Genomic DNA, 18,371 nt, shown 5'->3' with positions numbered 1-18,371 from the left:
CTTTTGGGATGTCTGCTAATGTTAGTACAGAGATGTGAAGCAAATCCAGCCATACTTCAACTGAAATGATTAATGCTGAACATTCACATCACTGTTTCTGTCAGGATTGTAGTCCTTCAAAGTTAAAATTGTAGTCAAATGTTCCCTTCACAACCAAATTTAGGTAGCAAGTGCAATATGAGAAACAGTTACTGAATTTGTCTTTTGCTACTGCCAGCTTGCTTTTGTTTTAAACTGTTAAGATCTTATTTTAGCCTATAAAATTAGAATTGAAGGGAAGCTTTCTCTCTTCACCCAGTCTCACTTTTGTAATATTGTGGACGTGAGTTACGGTAGGCACTAGAAATGAAAGCTGTGGGGTTGTGTTTTGCTTTGGTTTTGAATTTGGAAAAAGAATGTTTCTTGGCATCACAGAACAGGCATTGAGGAGAGTGTTCATTTGAGGTAACATGAGAGGCTTTTTGGGTGCTTTGCCAGGAAAAGGAACGCCTGCCTTAGCAGGAGGAAGGAGTTAAGGGAAGAAGAGGAGTTGAAACATGCTGAAACGATAGTGAGCATGGCATTCTTGAGTGCGAGGTAGGGAGGGCATAGAAAAATCATCAGTGAATGAATGAAATAAGGAGAGAGGTACTTAAGTACTAAAAGTGCTAAAAGCTTCATTCTCTAAAAAATTTAAAAACAGTAAATTATGGGAGTAAAAACCCATTAGTTGAAAATACTGTTTTGTGAGAGAAGAGAGTATTTGTGAAATTCATACATCAGTTGATTTCAAAGTTTGATTTTACTGTCACAGGTCCTACCCATCATCAGAAAAACTTCCTGTGAATCCCACATGAGTTTTGTTGAGATTTAGGACCAGCCTCAAGCTCTTCTTTCCGGTCAGGTAATCCCCCTGGTGGATGCAGTAATCCAGTCCTCGCGCTGCAGGAGTGGATCCCAATTAGCGATGCTGGTTTTCCAGCGAGAGTGTTGCTGCACATAGGCAGGAGCGCTCTTTGCATGCAGGCTGCATCCTCTTCTGATCTGCGAACGGTAAAGAGAGAAATCAGGAGTAACTGCAGAAACCATTTCAACTCTCTTCTTAGCTTTGTACCATTTGGATGTTTTTCTTCTTCTCCCAGTCAGGCATACATGTTCGTATGTGCACTTTCTCTGTTGTGCATAATGACTTCAAGGTTATTTTTTAAAGACCTTCAGGCATTTTCTGAGTGTTTTTGAACCAGTGCACCATTCACCGGTGTATTGCTTGTATAGAGGTCGTCTTTGATGAGGTTTTTGTCATACGCACCCACTGAAGTTTCAGTGTACTCAAGCATTAGAAAAGCCACTATTTGAGTGTCTTTGTTTTCTTTGTTGAACTGTTTATTTTGCTTTCTTCCCACACAGTTCCCTGGCTCGCTCTGACAACTGCTTTTCTGCATGAATTACATTCCTCGGGGCCGCAAGTCTCCTAATTCTTCCAGTCGATTTGATTCCTGCCTGTGTGATTAGTCCTCTGCTCCAACACACAGTTGGTCTTTGCCAAGCAAACTGCTTGCTAAGTGCCTTTAACATGAAGACCTAACTACATTTTTTAACCTCATTAGCGTGTAGGGCACTGCTTCATTCTGGCTTAATAACATGGCCACTATTGAATCATCACTTGCTCTAAAACAGGTTACAAAAAGGTTACCTAAGTTGTCTGGTTTTCTTTTTCTATGACTGTGCTTTTGCTGGATAACAGTTTCTTTCAGCCCATATCCAGTTTTAGCACATAAGTTGCTTTTTGAAAGCAGACCCATTGATTCTGCTCAGATAGATTTGTGATGCTGAGAAATTTCATATTTGTATGTTAAAAAGAGACTCAGCACCTATTTGGAAAAAGCGAATCTAAGTATTGAAATTAGTAAGAAAATGTGGCTTTGGAAGAACAGAGAAAGAGGACTTGGGGGAGCTGATAAAATTTTCCTACTTGTTTCAGCTTTAGAATTACAAAGATCTCATCTTCACCAGTTTAAATACAGACTTCTCACTGTAACACTGAATAAATACACAGCAATGCGGCCACAGTCTGCATTGGTTCATTTTGTCTCATGGGATCAATTTTTAGCTGAATGTATCATCACTGAAATTTAGATTTCAGTTGCAGTTGCCTGTAAACTCAAATGGAAAAGATACTACAGGCCTTCCAAATGTTGTAAAGGCAGTAAAAAAAATAAAAGTTTCCTAAGAAGACAGCGTCACCAGGGAGCCGGGGGAAGAAAGGAGGCACTGGGTCACACGCCACTTATGATGGTGCATTTGTGCAGTTGCATAGCACAGCCACTCAGAGGGTGAGACTTCATGATTAATGGTGTTTATTCTTGACAGAAGCCTCCTTTATTTATCTGCAATACAGTTTAGTGATTTTATCAGTCACCTGAATGAAAAATATTCAGTCATACCAATATTGCAGTGTAAATTGAGTAGAGTCACTTTTTATTATATCTTTCAGCCTTATCATCTGCACAGTAATTTTCTAGCAGGGGTTTGATACAGAAAGGCTGGATTTAGCTGTACTTGACACAAAGCCTCTTCAATTTCCCCTAAAAGTTCAGGCTACTCTTAGAAATGTGTATAAATATATATATAAAACCCTCTTATCCAAGCAATTTCAGGATTTGAAAGAATAAAGATAAAATGCGCAAACCTGGATGTGAGAAATGTTGTTCATATGAAAACATCTAATAGCTCTGAAGCCACTGGTGAAATGCTCTTTGGTGTTTAAGCTTGTGGCTTAGTGCGGTTCTTTTTGCATGGCTACGTAGTCTGACTTTCTTCTAATCAATCATCATCCAACTCCAATCAGCATACAGGCAGAGCCTATCGTTCATCCTGGGTGTAATTTCAGAGTTGAAGACTATAATGGCCACATACAGCACATTAGTCACTGCGATAACAGCTAGTGGCACTCCTGAGGAAGGGGGAGGACGGGGGAGAAGGGGAATAAAATTCTTCTCGTTCTCACAGTGCATTAGTGAAATAGGAGCAAATGTTAGACAAATGTTTATTCAATTAGCTGACTTAACAGCATTAAGTGTGAGAAAGCTTCTGACACTCCTTTGACCCTCTTTTTTGCGGGAGGAGAGGAAGGGGAAAAGGAAGGAAGAAAGGGGTACATGAGTGCCATCAGGATTTATATATGCCCACATATTCACATGATGGTGCCGCTGTGGTTAAACACTTCAAGAGGTGGCAGGCCTTGCATGTAACCGAGAGGAGGCTAAAATTTGAATAGCAAATCAGACCACCTCTAGAGCATCAAAAAAGGATTGCGGAGCAGGGAAGTTTGCTGTAGGAATGCAGTGGGTAATTTCACTGTCCAGTCTGTTATTAATAACAACAGATAATGAGTATGCTGTAGACCTTGTAGATTTCCCTGCTGCACTTTGTGCTACAACGTAGTTTGAAGAGGGAGTAGTGTGTGGAGGTCCATGGCAGTCTCTCATCTAATACATAGCAACACTTTTCCAAGGCCTATTCGAATAACATTTGCTTATCGCGTGCATCTGTTTTATCTTCGTGATCATGAGTTCTGCATCAAATGCAGCATTAATACATTATCCTTGGTATTTTAATGATCACAAGTCAGCAGAGTTGGAAGTGGCTGAAGACAGAGGAGGAAAAATTTACCAGCACTGGATTGGGGGTGCTATGCAGGTATTGGGTCTTGCCCTACTTACGGGTCATAGAAGTCAGTGTCAACTGAGCAAGTAAGGCAGTGCCTTGGTAAAGCTCTACCAGAAGCAAGTGATGGAAGTCACAGCGTATCTTGTTAGCTTTACTTTCATTTACTGTTCACATTGCTGCAACATCCTACAGCTCCGTGCAGGATCAGAGCTGTGCTGAGTGTTGTGCAAATACAAGGAGCTCTGCCAGGAAGAGCTCGCGGTCAGACTGCTTTGGCAAATTAACTCTGGTGAGTCGGCTCTGACGGCCTTGGGGGTTACCAGCCCCAGCTGTTTTCCTCACCCTGAAGATTATCCCTTGTCCCTCAGCAGGGTCAGACGGTGTGCCTTTGCCCCATTTGCAGTCTGGCAACTTTGCTCTGGCTCACTGAAACTGGGCACTGAAGTGGTCAGAGGCAGAGATGTGCTGCCTGTGCTGGGAGGTCACCAGCTGGGTATTTGGGGGCAGGCAAAGCTTACACAGCTGCCGCAAAATTTGCAAGAGGACGTCCACTAGAAGCCTAAAAGGCGAGTGGCATTTGGATGGAGTAGTTATAGTCGGTCACGTTTTTCTGTGTTTGCACCCTTTATTTGTACAAGCAAAGAATTTGCCAAGCAAATCCATGTAATCCTTCCCCTGGTCACCAAGTTCTTTGCAGCAATCTTAAGAAGGATTTGGAGGAAGGAGAGGCAAGCTGGGATGCTCTGTATGCGAAGGCCAAGTGGACAGTATTTCAGAGGAGTGCCGGGAGGTAGTGGCAGCGGTTTGTGGCAGGATGGAAGGAAGAGGAAAAGGAGAGGCAGGTTGTTGTGGGGAGATTACCATTATGTGAGGAGGAGAACAAGAAGCCTGGGCTTGACTTGGAGAAATACTGGGAGACAGTACATGGGTTTATTTGCATTTTGCAAAAAAGAAGAGAAAAATAAATCGGTGAAAACTGTATCTTCATACACATTTAAGGGATGCATATGAAGACTCCAAGTCAAGACTCGGGTAATGAAATTAATATCCCTTGACTCAGTGGCATCTGAAGCAGCAGGTGCTTACTGTAGTCAATATGGGTGTTACTGTGGGCTGAAGGTCACCAGTGTTAGAGCTGACCTTATGTAAACATGTTAAATAATGGAATGAATATTCGTGGCTTTTTACAGCATAAACTCTTCTTGAGGGAATCCACAAGCTAATGGTTGGGTTATTTATGGAGTATTACAAGTAGTAGAGGGTCTATGTAAAAAAGCTGGATCTGCATTCAGGCAGTCCGTCAGTTGAAAAATAGGAATACAGTCACTGACTAAGGATTTAGTGCCTTGATTAATGTAGCCAATTTTTAACTGTAACTACATAATGTTAACACTTCCCAAAGAAGGAAACGGGATCCAGAGTAATATTCTTTTGCTGTGGGTCATCAGCTAATTGTCGTGCATGATTTCCAGCACCATGAACATCCCTTGTGCAGTCATTTGTGTCTTTTATTTTTTCAGCAATGATACCTTTTAACTTTAGGAGGGAGAAACATTTTGTTCTAACCCAAAGTCAGGTTAGTTGTATATTTTAGGAATTTACATTCTAGAACGGCACGCATTTTGTAAGGCATTGTCCTTGCCTCAATGAGAAAATGTTAATAACAGTATCTCTTGGTCTGACTTTTCCACTGTAGATATCAAGCACTTTCTGAGTGCTTTACCACAGTTTTACAGATGGGGAAACAGCAGATGAGGAAGTCAGCAAACTTGTCCAAGGTGGCACAGCAGATAAGTGATGGAAACCAAACCAGAGCCTGTGTACCTTAAACCCTGATCTAGTTCCTCTTATGCGTAAACTACATAGGCACTGACCCATTCATGATTTATTTGAACATATATCTACTGAATGGAAGGTTGCTACCAAATACAATTCTGTGTCTTCTTTCCCCATACTGACTACAATTCCAGTGTGAATTTTGGAGGAAAAGTGAGCAAAATCTTGACTAGATGTTGGAACATGGAGAGGAGTATAGGAAATCAAGGTTCTTTCTCATACTAGGACTTAATCATGTTCTCGTTTTCCCTCTTCTTCATTTGCACCACTAAGAAAATACAGTTAACAGTGCTTACCTTTTTGTAACACTTGAGCTCTTTTACATGAAGTGTGCTCTGACATTTCCGTGTATTCAATTAACTCTAATTCTTTAAATGTTCAAAATCATTTGCTTAGTTTTCCTAAGTCCAAGAATGCAATACAGCAGCTTTGAGGCAGAGAGTGATTTTAGGGGAATGGGCTGCCTATTTTAAGACACAATTTCTGAAAAAAAATTAAGTATTAAAAGATTATATTACTGATTTAGCATACTGTATGGGTTTGATTGTTTACAAATTCAATTAGAAGTGCAAAGAGAAAAGGGACCATGGAATTGGATTTTAAAATACTCAGTGCTGGCCTTGTTCTCCTTGCATTAAAGTCAGTGGAAGCTTTACTGGTGACTCTTGGGGAGAGCAGAATTGGGTCAGCACTTTGTGCTTGTGAAGATCATGTCCATGATCACTTAAGCATTTTATCAATTAAATCAGTGGACAGTTTCCCATCAATTGCAGTTTATATAGGGTTGATCCCTAGAATACCAACTAAAGATTTTGAGAAGCAGGATGATTATTTGACTCTTAATTTTTCCATATCATTTAGGCGTATAGTTAGCTGCCTGAGCCTGATTTATGAAGCACCTACAACTGCATATGTGCTTGTAACAGTGAGGAGTAACTTGATCATTTGGGCTAATCATCTCTTAGAATTTTTCTCACTTGTATTTTCAGGATCAAGCCTTACTTTCTTAAAGCTCAGCTTTCTTCATATAAAAACCTTTTATTAGCTAGTTGTTGACTGCTGGTGCCGAAGGGTCAGTCTGTACAAGCAACTATAGCATTAAACAAACAATACTCATTTAACATGGGAGATGTTACCAAAGGAATTGAGCCATGTGCTTTAAAATAGGAGTCACTGCATAACAAGAAAGTCATTATTGTTTGTTCATCTTCCAGGATGTACTAGAAATAAAAGTGTTAATGTTTTGGGGGCAGCCATCAGAAGATTATTCCAGAAAAAAAAAGAAAAAGAAAAGGATCATAGGCAGTTTAATGAGTTTAACATTTTTCAATTCTCCAGGCAGGGCTGAATTGAACAGGTATCAGAGAAACAGTGTGGATATCATTGGTATGAGAGTTATGCCATCAATGCTTGCTCCAGCATTGAATAACGTACTGTTAAATGATTAAATATCGAGGTTTGAACTTTGACACTTTCATAATATAACAAGATGGATGAAAAGGCAATAATAAATTAGGTTATGTTACAATATTTCATCCCACTTCGTTGACAAGCTTTGTTCTGTGAGATAGATTATTGTTCCATCTGTAACCTCAGCTCAGTGTCATATTTACAATGTTATAGTTAAGGATCACTTGCTGTTTTCAATATAAATGTATTTTTCAACAGATTCATAAAAGAGCCATTTAAAAATTTATCAGGACAAAACTTGGCATTAAAATTTCCAGTCCTGGAGTTACAGTGTCCTTTAAAATTGGGAAATACTTAAATCACCATAGTTTGGTTTTTTTTGTTTTTTTTTTTTTAAGATAAGTTGTGCTTAGAAGAGGTTTTTGCTCAAGCACAGCTTAAAGCTGTCTGGAAACCATTTATGACAGATCACTTCTCTAACACCAAGCAAACCTCAAAATTTTCATCCAGATTTTCCTGTGACACAGACCTTTGTGGCTGTCCTGGGTGGCTTTACATCTGCTTCCAGAAAACATTGCTATTGAAGAGCGCTCTCTGACAAGCATGGGGGTCGTAGTATGCCCCAAGGCCTGCTGTACTTTTCACAGTTGCAGGAGATGCAAGAACAGGGACAATGTGCGCTGTATTGCTATTCTTGTGTGTCTTAGAGCAGTTAAGGACTCCAAAGCAAAGAAACCCAGTGTGAGGACCCTGAGGCCACTAATAGTCCGTAATTGCCTTGAACAGCCTCACCTGGGACCCCTACTCACACCCCATGCACCCAGGAGCTCCTTTTAAGCTCAGGCTGGGGCCTTCAGTCCCTGCCTGAGCTATGTGGTAGGTAGTGCCCATCTCTGGTCCTGCTCCTGGCTGAGCTCAGGACCTGCGCTCTAGGTAGCTGTTCTCCTGGGTGGACCCCGCAGAGCTATGGTGTAGCTTGTCTTCTGTCCTGTCTTCAGCCCTATCTCCTTCTGCACTTGACTGCCTTCCCCCCGCCACCCCCCGATCTCTTTGTCACTTTGCCTTGTCTCAGACTGCTGCTGGACCCTGTTATCAGCACCTGGCTCTGGTCACTCAGCTCAGATCTGGTGGCATGGAGTGCATTGCCTGTGCTGGGGTTAACCTTGGCTCCTGGCTTGCCTTCCCAGCTCCCCAGCACCCTGAACTGGGTCTCTTTTCTTCCCATCCCCTTCCCTCCTTCAGTTCCTGGGCTGAAGTTACTCAGTACTACCCGTACTCAGTTACAAGTGTAAATCCATGTAAGGTGGTTTCATGGTACTTCGGGCTGGTCCACTGCCTGGCTCTTCACTAGGTCTACATGAATGATAAAACTGTGTGACAGAGTTGGGAAGGGGGGTGAAAAAAGGAGAACGGGAAACTGGAGTTCAGTGTTCTTGTTTTGTTATGCAATTTCTCGATAGTTACAGGTCTGTTAGCTTGGAAAATAAAACCTCATTAATATTTTTGTCAGTCTTCATTTTTAGAGGCTCAAAATCATGAAATATGTTAGCTTTTTTTGAATGTATGGAATTCAAGGAAATTGTATCTTCCCACCTGCAGTTTCCTTCTGCATCGTGCCACAGGAGCAGTTCAGGAACGTAAGCGGGAGGAAAGGTGCAAGTTAGAAGGGAAAAATGAGGTAAGGTAGGGAATACTCTGTGCCTTCTCTAGCCTAATAGCTGGAGCTAATCTGGCACCTGTCACACCTCACCCTACCACACTAGGGACATGGGCAGAGACTGGAAATTGTGCTCCTGAATTCTGTCAGCACGGCACTGAGAAGAGAGGGTGGCTGAAGGGCCACATAGTCAACAAGTTCTGTGCTTGCTTACCTACGTGGGGATTTTTACCTCTAGTCATAGCCAGACAGTGGTATTTCACCTGCACGAGTTAGCTACTCTGTTACTACCAAAGAAAGGGATAGGATTTCCACTTGGATTTGGAGCATCTGATCTTCTTCATTGAAAAACTGGCTAATGCTTAGGTACAAAAATCAACCTAAAGTATGTGGTATGAGCCCCTCTACCCCTGTTCTGTCTGCTGATGGAAACATATGTGATCCTTTCAAGATAATACTAGGTAATGATCTGTGTGTGCAGATCATTTTGAAATACGTATAACTCGCTCATGCTTGCCGTATCAACTCTCAGATTCCCATAATCTTCCTTCCCCACTTAAAAAAAAGGGCTGCACGGGCTGAAAAGGGAATTGCACTTTGTTCAGTTTTTGTGGCTGCTAAAATCCAAACCTGCTGCTGGTCAGTCTTCTTGTGCAGAGTTCCTCTGTTGCAGTTGTAAGCACCAAAACAAAATGACACACCGTTTGCATGAGTAATAACTGAAATCTTACACACAGCTCACCTGTAGTTCAGCAGTGGCCAGAAAAAGCATTAAAAAAAAAATAAGTAGCTTCACACGTTTTGTGATTTGCCATACATCTGATGCTGTTCGCAGCTGCTGAACTGGTGTGACCATGTAACTTTTTAAGACTGTGCAGACACCTTTGCGACATTTGTCAAAAAAAGTGTCATGACTAATAGGAAAAAATACACCTGTTTGCCCTTACACTGATCTCACTGTCTCAGCACGTGTGCGCTATTGTCCTGCTGAGTAGTTGAGACTCTCCAGAGCATCAGGGTCTTGCCAGGGAGAAGGTGGCAAGCTGGAGATGGGTGGGGAGTGGGAAGACCTGCAGTTGGTATGGGAGCTGTGTGGCATTCGCAGTATTTTGGCATGGTAGTGGTGAGCAGGAAGGCAGCCTGGACAGAGAGGAGACATCTTCACAGCCAGCCCCATTCTTTGCTGCTTCTCTTTTACACCAAGGGTGTAGATGTAGTCGAGGTTACTGAGGAAACAATAAAATCAACCTAATGTGCCACAATAAAAATTCCAGTGATAAAACACAGCCATAGGATCTCTTTCACTCCCAAACCTGGAGACCTCCAATTTCAAATAAGTATTGAAAGTATGATAGGCTTTGTATTAAATTTGAGTTGAGTTTGCAGGATCTCTGGGAGTAGACACAAAGGTCCTGATTCAGAAAAGAGCGTGCATCTCCTTCGCTCCCTCTCTCTGAAGGAAGCCTTAGCACTCCAAGTATGTCGTTGAACAGGAAAACGCCTGCATAGGAGAGGATGCAGAGCAAGTGCTGCCTTCCCATGGTTTACAGGTGAGGCATAAAGTTTCAAGCAGTATCACTGAAGTCCCACAGAGTAGCCTCAGACCCAGGGCAGAACACCATTTGCCAAGGCTGGGGACAAAGTACATGTGAAATAGAGATGATGGGGGGGACTGCCACCCACAGCTGGAGATTTGATTTGCTTGTCACTGAATGAGTGTCTGCAGAGCCACTCCTGGGCTTTACTGTTTGTTATGTACATGGGACAAAAGTCATTCTTTATTGGTACACAGAGAGGTTGCAACATAAGATGAGATGCAGTACTGGAAAGCAACAGCTAACAGTAAATGTGTTTGGCTGCACCCTTTCTAAAAGTCATCTTTTGGTTTGAAGGAGGGAATATTGAAGTTTATCGTGGAGGGGAAAGAAAGTAAGTATATGTGACATCTATTGGAATAAATCAGGAGGGCTCAGACAGTGTGAGTTGAGAGCACATGGAGGCAGGAGGGAAAATGGGATTGTGGGGAAAGGAAGGTCCAGAAACACAGAGGAGTGAGAAAAGTACAGGCTGGAAGTGAGCGGAGAAGTTAGCAGCACATTCAAATCAGATGTTGGAGAGAGATTAGTAACCATTAGAGTCCAGAGCTGGGAATTTTATGTGGAATCTGATGATTCCTTATTTCTGCCTCTGATAATACAGCTTACATGCCTGCTGTCGATTGATGTTACCCAGGTCAGCATCCTTTCCCTAGCATCCTTGGAAAACGGAGGAGCTCAGAGGAGCGGAGAGTGGAAGAGGCAGGGCTGAGGAGGAGGAGGAGGAGAAGCGGTTGAGTCCCAGTGTCCTTGAATGGCTACCACTGGATCTGGAGGGAGAAGCTGACAGCCTGGCTCTTAATCTTGCTCCTGCAGCCGCGTTTGGCTGTTGGCCAGCTGGAGAGTGAATCACTGAGGCTGATACAGACTTTCAGCCTTCCTGCAAAAGCTTTTAAATGGTTTTCTGTTTGATATGCACCAGATAAGGCCAGGGCTCCTGCTTGCCTGCATGATCTTCAGGTTTCTAACTCTTTCTGAGTTAAGATCACATTAGAAAAAATGACTTATAAAGTGACATCCAAACTTCGTTCCTTGTTACTCTTGTGTTAAATTTGCTATACTACTGTATTTTCCTCACTGCTGGGATGGGAAATTCACTCTGTAATGTGATATCCAGCTGTGGTATTTTTGCTTCCTACATCACCGTGAGTTTTTTAAGGCTCCTGCCTTCCACACACGGCCTAACAGGGAACCACGAGACAGCAAATGCTTCATGGCTGGTCAGGTTTCGCAGTACCAACAAGAGTAAAGCTGCATTTCCACCGTAAAACAAAGGTGCTTCAAAACCACGCAGAGAAAAAGTGCTCTGAGGAGAGGTGATGCCTGTTTTGCACAGTGGTGGAAAAAGGCTTCTGGTTTCAGGTTCTTGGTGCATTTTAAATACGTTGAAGGCATACTAGTGAGTGGCTGGGCTTCGCGTGGGTCACTTGCTCGGGTGCCAAAGGAGTGATTGCGCTGCCAGTACCTGCTGCTTGCGCACAATGAATACAGCTCTGTAAGAAGCTTGGAAGCTAAGAGGTAATTTCTTACAGGAAGGCTAAACAGGTTTACCTTGCAAGAAAGCTGTTGGAAGGCAAGAAACTCACAAAAGCCAAATAAGAAAGAGAAGAGAAAAGAGGGAGAAAAGCAGAACAGGAAAAATCTTTATTCCCCAGATTTTATGAGCCCTCATGGATTTTGTGGAGTCGCGTTAGGAATGCGTAACTTTGATCTTTGTCCCACTCATACACTAGCATTTCTGAGCTGGTGGCAGGGCAGAATTGGCTCCTGTGTAAGACTGCGTTCTCTTGGCCTTTTAGGTGATGACAGCTATCTCCATTGCTCACGGTATGTGTATGTTAAAGGAAAAAAATAAAATTTCTTGTTTTATTATTCTTTGTAAGCCAGCAGCATCAAAGGAACGAGCTGCCCTCAACTGCTCTCACAGCTGCTGCCTGTGTCTGTGCTGTATATATGCTAAATTAATTGGAAAAACAGGGACAAAAAGGCATTTAGTTCAGGTCAACCAGTTAGACTACAGCAAATGCATGACAGGCTGAATCATTGTCTTTTGCCAAAGAGCAGGTTGGCAAGGGCAGGCACTCGAACCCCTTCTGATGAAATCTGGACTTTTTCCAGTGCCTTTGGAGGTGGGATGCTGTGAGAAAAGAGTCTCCACGCAGAGCCCGGATGCTGTCATATCAACAGGGTGGGATGATGGGGAGTGTTATAGCAGATTATTTATCTTTTGTCAGCTGTGAACTGAGTTTTCAGCCTTGGTTCATCACAGCTTCACACACATAGCCTGAGAAGGCACCACAGCCCTCCCTTCACAAGAATGAGGTAGTTAATTAATGTGGTCTTGTTAAAGGCATTGGTCTCTGGTGCCATGCTAAAAACAAACGTATTCAGCAATCTTTCTTCCTTTGCCACCAAGTTTTCTGCATCTTTCATGGGAAGGGACGTCAACAAAAAAATGCTCCAAAGGACCCAGCTGTCTTAATGGCTTGCAAAGTTTTGGGTCTTCTGAAATGACTTCTGTATAAACTTGCAGGCTTGCACTTTCAGGAAAAGTAAGCTGGCAAATGAAGGGAGTGGGTGCAATGTAGCTCTCAAAAGTATTTTTCCAATAGCCACATGATTTTGAAGATGCAAATGATTCAGCATCTCAGTATGTCTTCCATATTGCAGCAAGAATTAGTATGTCATGTACAGGGTGCATATTTGACACTAATTAAAGTGGTTTCTTGCTGAACTTTTTTATATTGAGGGATGTAAAGACTAAACCAAATATAAACTCAGGTTAAAACTGGTCAGAGAAATGTTGCTAATAATGGGTACAGAGAAGAATTCATTTCCTATCCTTTTTCTTTCCAGGCAGTTGACTTTAGTGGAAGTTATTACATATGCAACCCAGTTGTTATTCTTCAAGAAGTGAATGTGTTACCTTTACAGTATTTTTATTTATCATACAGATAACCTGGCTGGTTTTTGTTTGTTTTTCTTTCTTTTTTCTTTCAGGCCTTCTGCCTTATCTAGTAGCCCGACATACTCAGAGCTTCCGTTCCTTAGAATTTCCCCGCACCGAAATCCTGCTGCAACATCAGAGTCTCCCTTCAGCACCCCTCACCCGTACATTAACCCCTACATGGACTACATCAGGTCCCTGCACAGCAGCCCATCCCTCTCCATGATCTCGGCAGCCCGCGGACTCAGCCCAACAGATGGTGGGTTAAGACAGGCTTCCTGTTTTCTGTCATGGTAGCAACTCAAGTTATATTAATCTTGTCAACATTTTCTCCCCCTTGTTCAAAGCAGCTTCAGCAGGTTTGTCAGACATATTCATTATGTCATAAATGTTTCAATACTTCATCAGCCGATCACGGCTCATTTGTACATCTCACAAATGTTGAAACTTCAGGGAGAAGGAGAAAAAAAAAGCCCTGTCTCATTCAAAATTTAAGCTGGAAGGGTGGTGTATGTCTTGTGACATCTTTTGTTTGTGGAGCTGACCTGGGGCGTGATTCTGATCTCCCAAGAAATCCGCTGTATCTGCACTGAATCGAGACAGATTCTTTGTGAGTGTAGATCAGTGTATTACCATGGAGTTCTTGATGTGCGAAAGGCTTGTTAATTAAAATGGCATTTTTCAATCACGTAAAGCATGCACTGACTTATTTATTATATTTAGTCAATAGTCCTGTTAAAGTTATGTAGAATTATTTCAGGTTACCCTGGCCAATGATATGGCCAAATGAAATGATGCTGATATAGAAGAAGTGGCTGATGATCAGGACTAGCCCCTTTAGTTTACATGGTGGGCAATATACTTAAGATATCAATGCTTTGGGTCTTGGTGTGACCGTGGCTATTACTTTCCAGGTTATCTGGGTTGAAGTGAACTCTTGTGATCACTCTTGTCATTACTCTGGCACATTTCCTATTCATTTCAATTGGTATTTTGCTGAAGTGAGCAACAAATAGAGTTGCAAAAAGGCTCAGTCTTGTTAGCAGTAGGTTTTTTAATAATAAAGTAGTTTAACATTTCAAAATTGTAGCATTTGCTGAAGAGAGTTAAAATATAACATACTACCAAACAAATATGTAATGAAGATAATTAAACTATTATTTTAACTGTGGGAAAGATCTTCCCAGTGTATGCAGAAACTTAGCAGAGTTAAACTGCCTTTAGCTGAATTTGAAAAATGAGCGGTGCACCCTATCCAAACGGATAACTAATTAATCCTCGCTTATAAGAACATATACCTTTACAGTTAGTCCATTAGTTATGGTCACATATTCTTATGAGAATAAATTTTAATGACCTATTGTCAGTCAAGGTATATGGCATGCACATAGGGCTTTCCTAGCAGCACTTTGGATGTTGTATGAATCCTTGCTAATTCTACCCTTTTTATTTTAGCTGAAACATTAAAAAAAATTTTTTGAAGGAACAGTTTGAATGCTCAGAAATACATGTTTTGACTCAGGGAGCTTTGGAGCTTTTGATTTAGGATAAACATGATAGAGTTATAATGTCATGGCATAAATTGGGAAAACTCTTGCAATGTATATTTGGGCTCTTTACAAAAGCTAATGTGCAGAACACTTTGCTATCTTTCCTTCAGTAATCTTCAGATCACATTCCTGCACAATTTCATTTATGCTTAAGGTATGCTCCAGTTGCACAAAGAAAGGAGGGAAGGAAACCAGGTATCACACAACCATATGACATTAGCCTGTGTATGTACTTGGTCTCAAGTACACAACGCTGAATTCACTTGCATAGATGTAGGCACATAGTGGTAGCTGACCTGACACCCAGCTGACGCTCCAGAAAGGCAGAGATCTCCTAGAGGTCCTTTGCTGTATTCAGCAGGCCAGTGATAATCTCTGTGAAATTCTAGGATGTCTCAGGGTAGAATTTGGTTCCAGATTCTGGCACCTAAATTTAGGTCTCTGCAGTATAGAAATCTGTGATCTTGGTGTACTGTTTTGCCATTATAGTCCAGTGAGATCTAGGCAGTGCAGTCAGTGGAGCCTTAGAGAACTATTCAGTTCACCCAAATACAGACACTTGCACGTTACCAGCTGAGTCTGGAGCTCTGTCATAACTACTACGATGGTGCTAAGATTCATCTGTCTACGGTGTATGTGTTTGGTGTCAGTTCAGGTCTGTGAAACACCTTGCCTCGACTCCAGCTGCCACTTCAGAACGGCAGTTTTCTCCTCTAAGGCCTGTCTCATACCGGCCAGCCTCATGTAAGTGCCTTGGATACCCAGGGGCTTTCAGATGGCACGGGGCACTCGGGTGCGGACAACACAGTTGAGTACGTTCTGTCGTAATGCTCATTCCCTGAACTTTGATCACTGACTGTCTACACAACCTTAGCCTTTCATAAGTGCAAGCTAAACTGACTAGCTTAAGCTTCTTTCTTTGGGTTTTAAACAAATACATCTTAGTTTGTGCTTCCTCTAGGCTCACAGCTCATCTTCGATCAGTTACCGCAGCCCAGGTGTTTTGCAGCACCTCGTGAAAATGCAGTAACTGGATTGAGGCATTGGAGATACTTCAGTAAAACAACATGCTTATTGAAAAGCTGTTAAATTTGTTCTCTGGAATCCATAGTTCATTGTGTGATCGGTCAGACATACAATGAAATGCTTTTTTCAGGTGTAGGTTCCTGGTATCAGATAGTCCAAGTCGTGGCTTGGGCACTACTAGAATGCAAATAAAAAAACCCTGTGATTTAAAGGGGTACTTGCACATAATGTACTAATAAGATAATGGACACCATGGCTTAAGTCATATAGCATTTGAACTGTGAAAACTTGTGAGTTGTTACTGTTCTTCTGAAAGTCATAGCGAGATTTCTCTTGCTACCCTAATTGCTTTAGGGCAGTTAGATAATTAGGTCAGTGTGCTATTGGGCTCAGTCTGTCGACTCACAGATCTGGGGATGGCCAGGAGCCAAAACAATCTGGAACATAAGGAAGAGTAGTTTTGTGTTCAGTACAAGTCTTGCCAGCTGTAATTAATGACTGCCACAGCAGCAGTAATGGTAGAGTGTCTTCTGTCTTGTCACTTCACCTTACCCAGCAGAATCGGTGGGCCGGGGGTGGCTGAGGACTCCTCTGAGTAACACAGAGGGTTTGGGGCAGGGGTAAGGACTGAGTTGTTGGTGTGTGTAGAGCAGAGTGCTCAAACGAAGCTCAGCAGTGCCCACAATGCAGAAGCAAATGCCTCCCCTTGTAAAAAAAGCGGGGGCAAAGCTGAAGCTACCCAGGAATAAACAGGAGAAAATTCAGGGCTGCGGGCCTTCCCACTTACCCTTCATTTACCCTTCACGCAATACATCATTTAGTAGGCTAATTTTTTATGTTTGAAGAAGGTAGTAAGGAATGATCTTTAAAGAGCACCAGAGCATTTCTCAGCATATGGAACATTTAGTAATGCAATTATGTGCTCACTATGTTTTCTGCAGCAGTTCATTTTAAATTTTGCAGCCAATGTTATTGTTAGTTAACCCAGACACTTATGTCAGAAAACTCAGGAAGTATTTTAAGTGTGTCTGGAAAGATATGGTGGTTGCCTACTACTGTAAAACTTTTAAAATCAGTGATTCAGTGTGACTTACTCCTCTTTTAAAATTTGGTCTGAATATTTTTCTTGCCATTTCACAGAAAGTGGTGGTGGCTGAAGTAGATTGTATTTAATTGAGTAATCAATTTGTAATTTGGAAAAAATACCAAACATGTTTAATTTATCTCAGCTCATTTTTTATGCCATGCCTGTTCCTGTTCAATGTGCTTTTATTTTTCTGAACCTTTCCTGAAATTGGTTGTATTTAACTTTATAATATCAAAAGCACATTCTTCCGTTTTCTTTGGTAAAAATAAAGACAGATTTATACACTTTAGAAATGCCGTCGTTGAATAAACTTTTCTCTGAACTCTAATGCCATGTTTACCTCCTTTTAGTGTAAATGTTGATTCTTTGCTTCTAAGGTTTGCATTTAGGATACCATTCTCTAATGTAAACATAAATTATAATTTTTAATAATACTGTGTAAGTAACAATATTCAAGTTAAGGTGGTAATTCAAAGAATTTCAACTTAAAGTTTTGTTTCCATTCAAGATCCAGTTGCTGGGATCAAAGAAAAATCTCATTAAATAATATGAAAGAATATAAAAATAATGTTGGGGTGTAGCCCATTAACCTAAAGAACTTGAAGTGGTTTAGGCAAACTTACGTACCATCTTCTGGCAAGCAGAGTGTAAAGAACTTTTAACTGTTTTGCAAGTGGGACAAGTAGAGAGCAGAGCGGAAGGCTGCTCACCTCAGGTCACATAGCAAGTCAGAGGCAGGATCGAGCAGATGCAGCCCAGCTTATTTAATGAGTACTTTTCATACAAGCCCGTGAAGTGACCCTCTACTTACTGTAGCATCTGAAGCCTGCTAAGATGAGATGATGTTAAAATTATGTGGATTTTTGTGTTTGTCCAGAGTTGCCCATTAGTTGATGGCATGCTTGAAAACTGAAGGGGAAGAGAAAGCTCACACATTAATTTTAGAGGAGAGAAAGGCTAATATAAGTCATTAGCAGAGGACTGCGTCTCTCATAAACTCACTGACAGGATGTAGAACCTATCTGGTTCATGGTTTTGACTCAGCAAATATACTTGTATGTCATGTACTCTTATATATGAACTTTGAAGGATGGGTTGGCTGTATTCATTGACTTCAGTCTGTCCTCCAAAAAACCTGCCCCTGTGTTGTTCATGGGCAACCAGTGTTTGTCCTGAAGGCATGCTTTGTCCTTGTTTACTCCTAATCTTATACACAAGCTGCCACTGTCAGTGAAAGTCTTCTGGTCCTCTAAGCAGAGACTCCAGAAACGTGAATGCTTGTGAAAGTTCAGCCACGTTGTTACCTTAGAGACCGAGTCCTTTGGGCCAGAGATGAGGTAAATGGCAATAAAGCTCCAGGAAGGTTTTCCTGCTTTTTTATGTCACTAAATAAATCATACTGGTTTCCATTGCTGTCAGCCTGTCACTTTCTGAGTCACTTAATAATAAATATTAAAAAAATGAGATCACCGAGCTCATTAATATTTTATGCCGTGCTGTTTTTTGAATGGTGTCTTTGCAGTATCACTGGTTGAAATGTATTGACCTGTGGTGGCATACTGCAGATGTTGCATTACATTGAAAAATAAACAAGCTGTTTTAATAGCCAGAGAAA

General features: G+C 41.6%; 1 protein-coding gene across 2 annotated transcripts in view; it reads left to right on the top strand.

Annotated features, from left to right (window-relative positions):
• Window positions 1–18,371, top strand: part of GLI3 (GLI family zinc finger 3) — a 197,155-nt gene that overhangs the window by 113,751 nt on the left and 65,033 nt on the right. For both annotated transcript variants that reach the window (XM_075704872.1, XM_075704871.1), the window contains exon 4: window positions 13,147–13,352. In XM_075704872.1, the coding sequence (XP_075560987.1) occupies window positions 13,147–13,352 (206 nt within the window). The remainder of the gene's footprint in view (window positions 1–13,146; window positions 13,353–18,371) is intronic.

Source organism: Pelecanus crispus, chromosome 2, assembly GCF_030463565.1.
Source record: "Pelecanus crispus isolate bPelCri1 chromosome 2, bPelCri1.pri, whole genome shotgun sequence".
NCBI lineage: Eukaryota > Metazoa > Chordata > Aves > Pelecaniformes > Pelecanidae > Pelecanus > Pelecanus crispus.
Note: the sequence above shows the minus strand (reverse complement) of the source record. Positions and strands in the feature narration are given on the sequence as shown.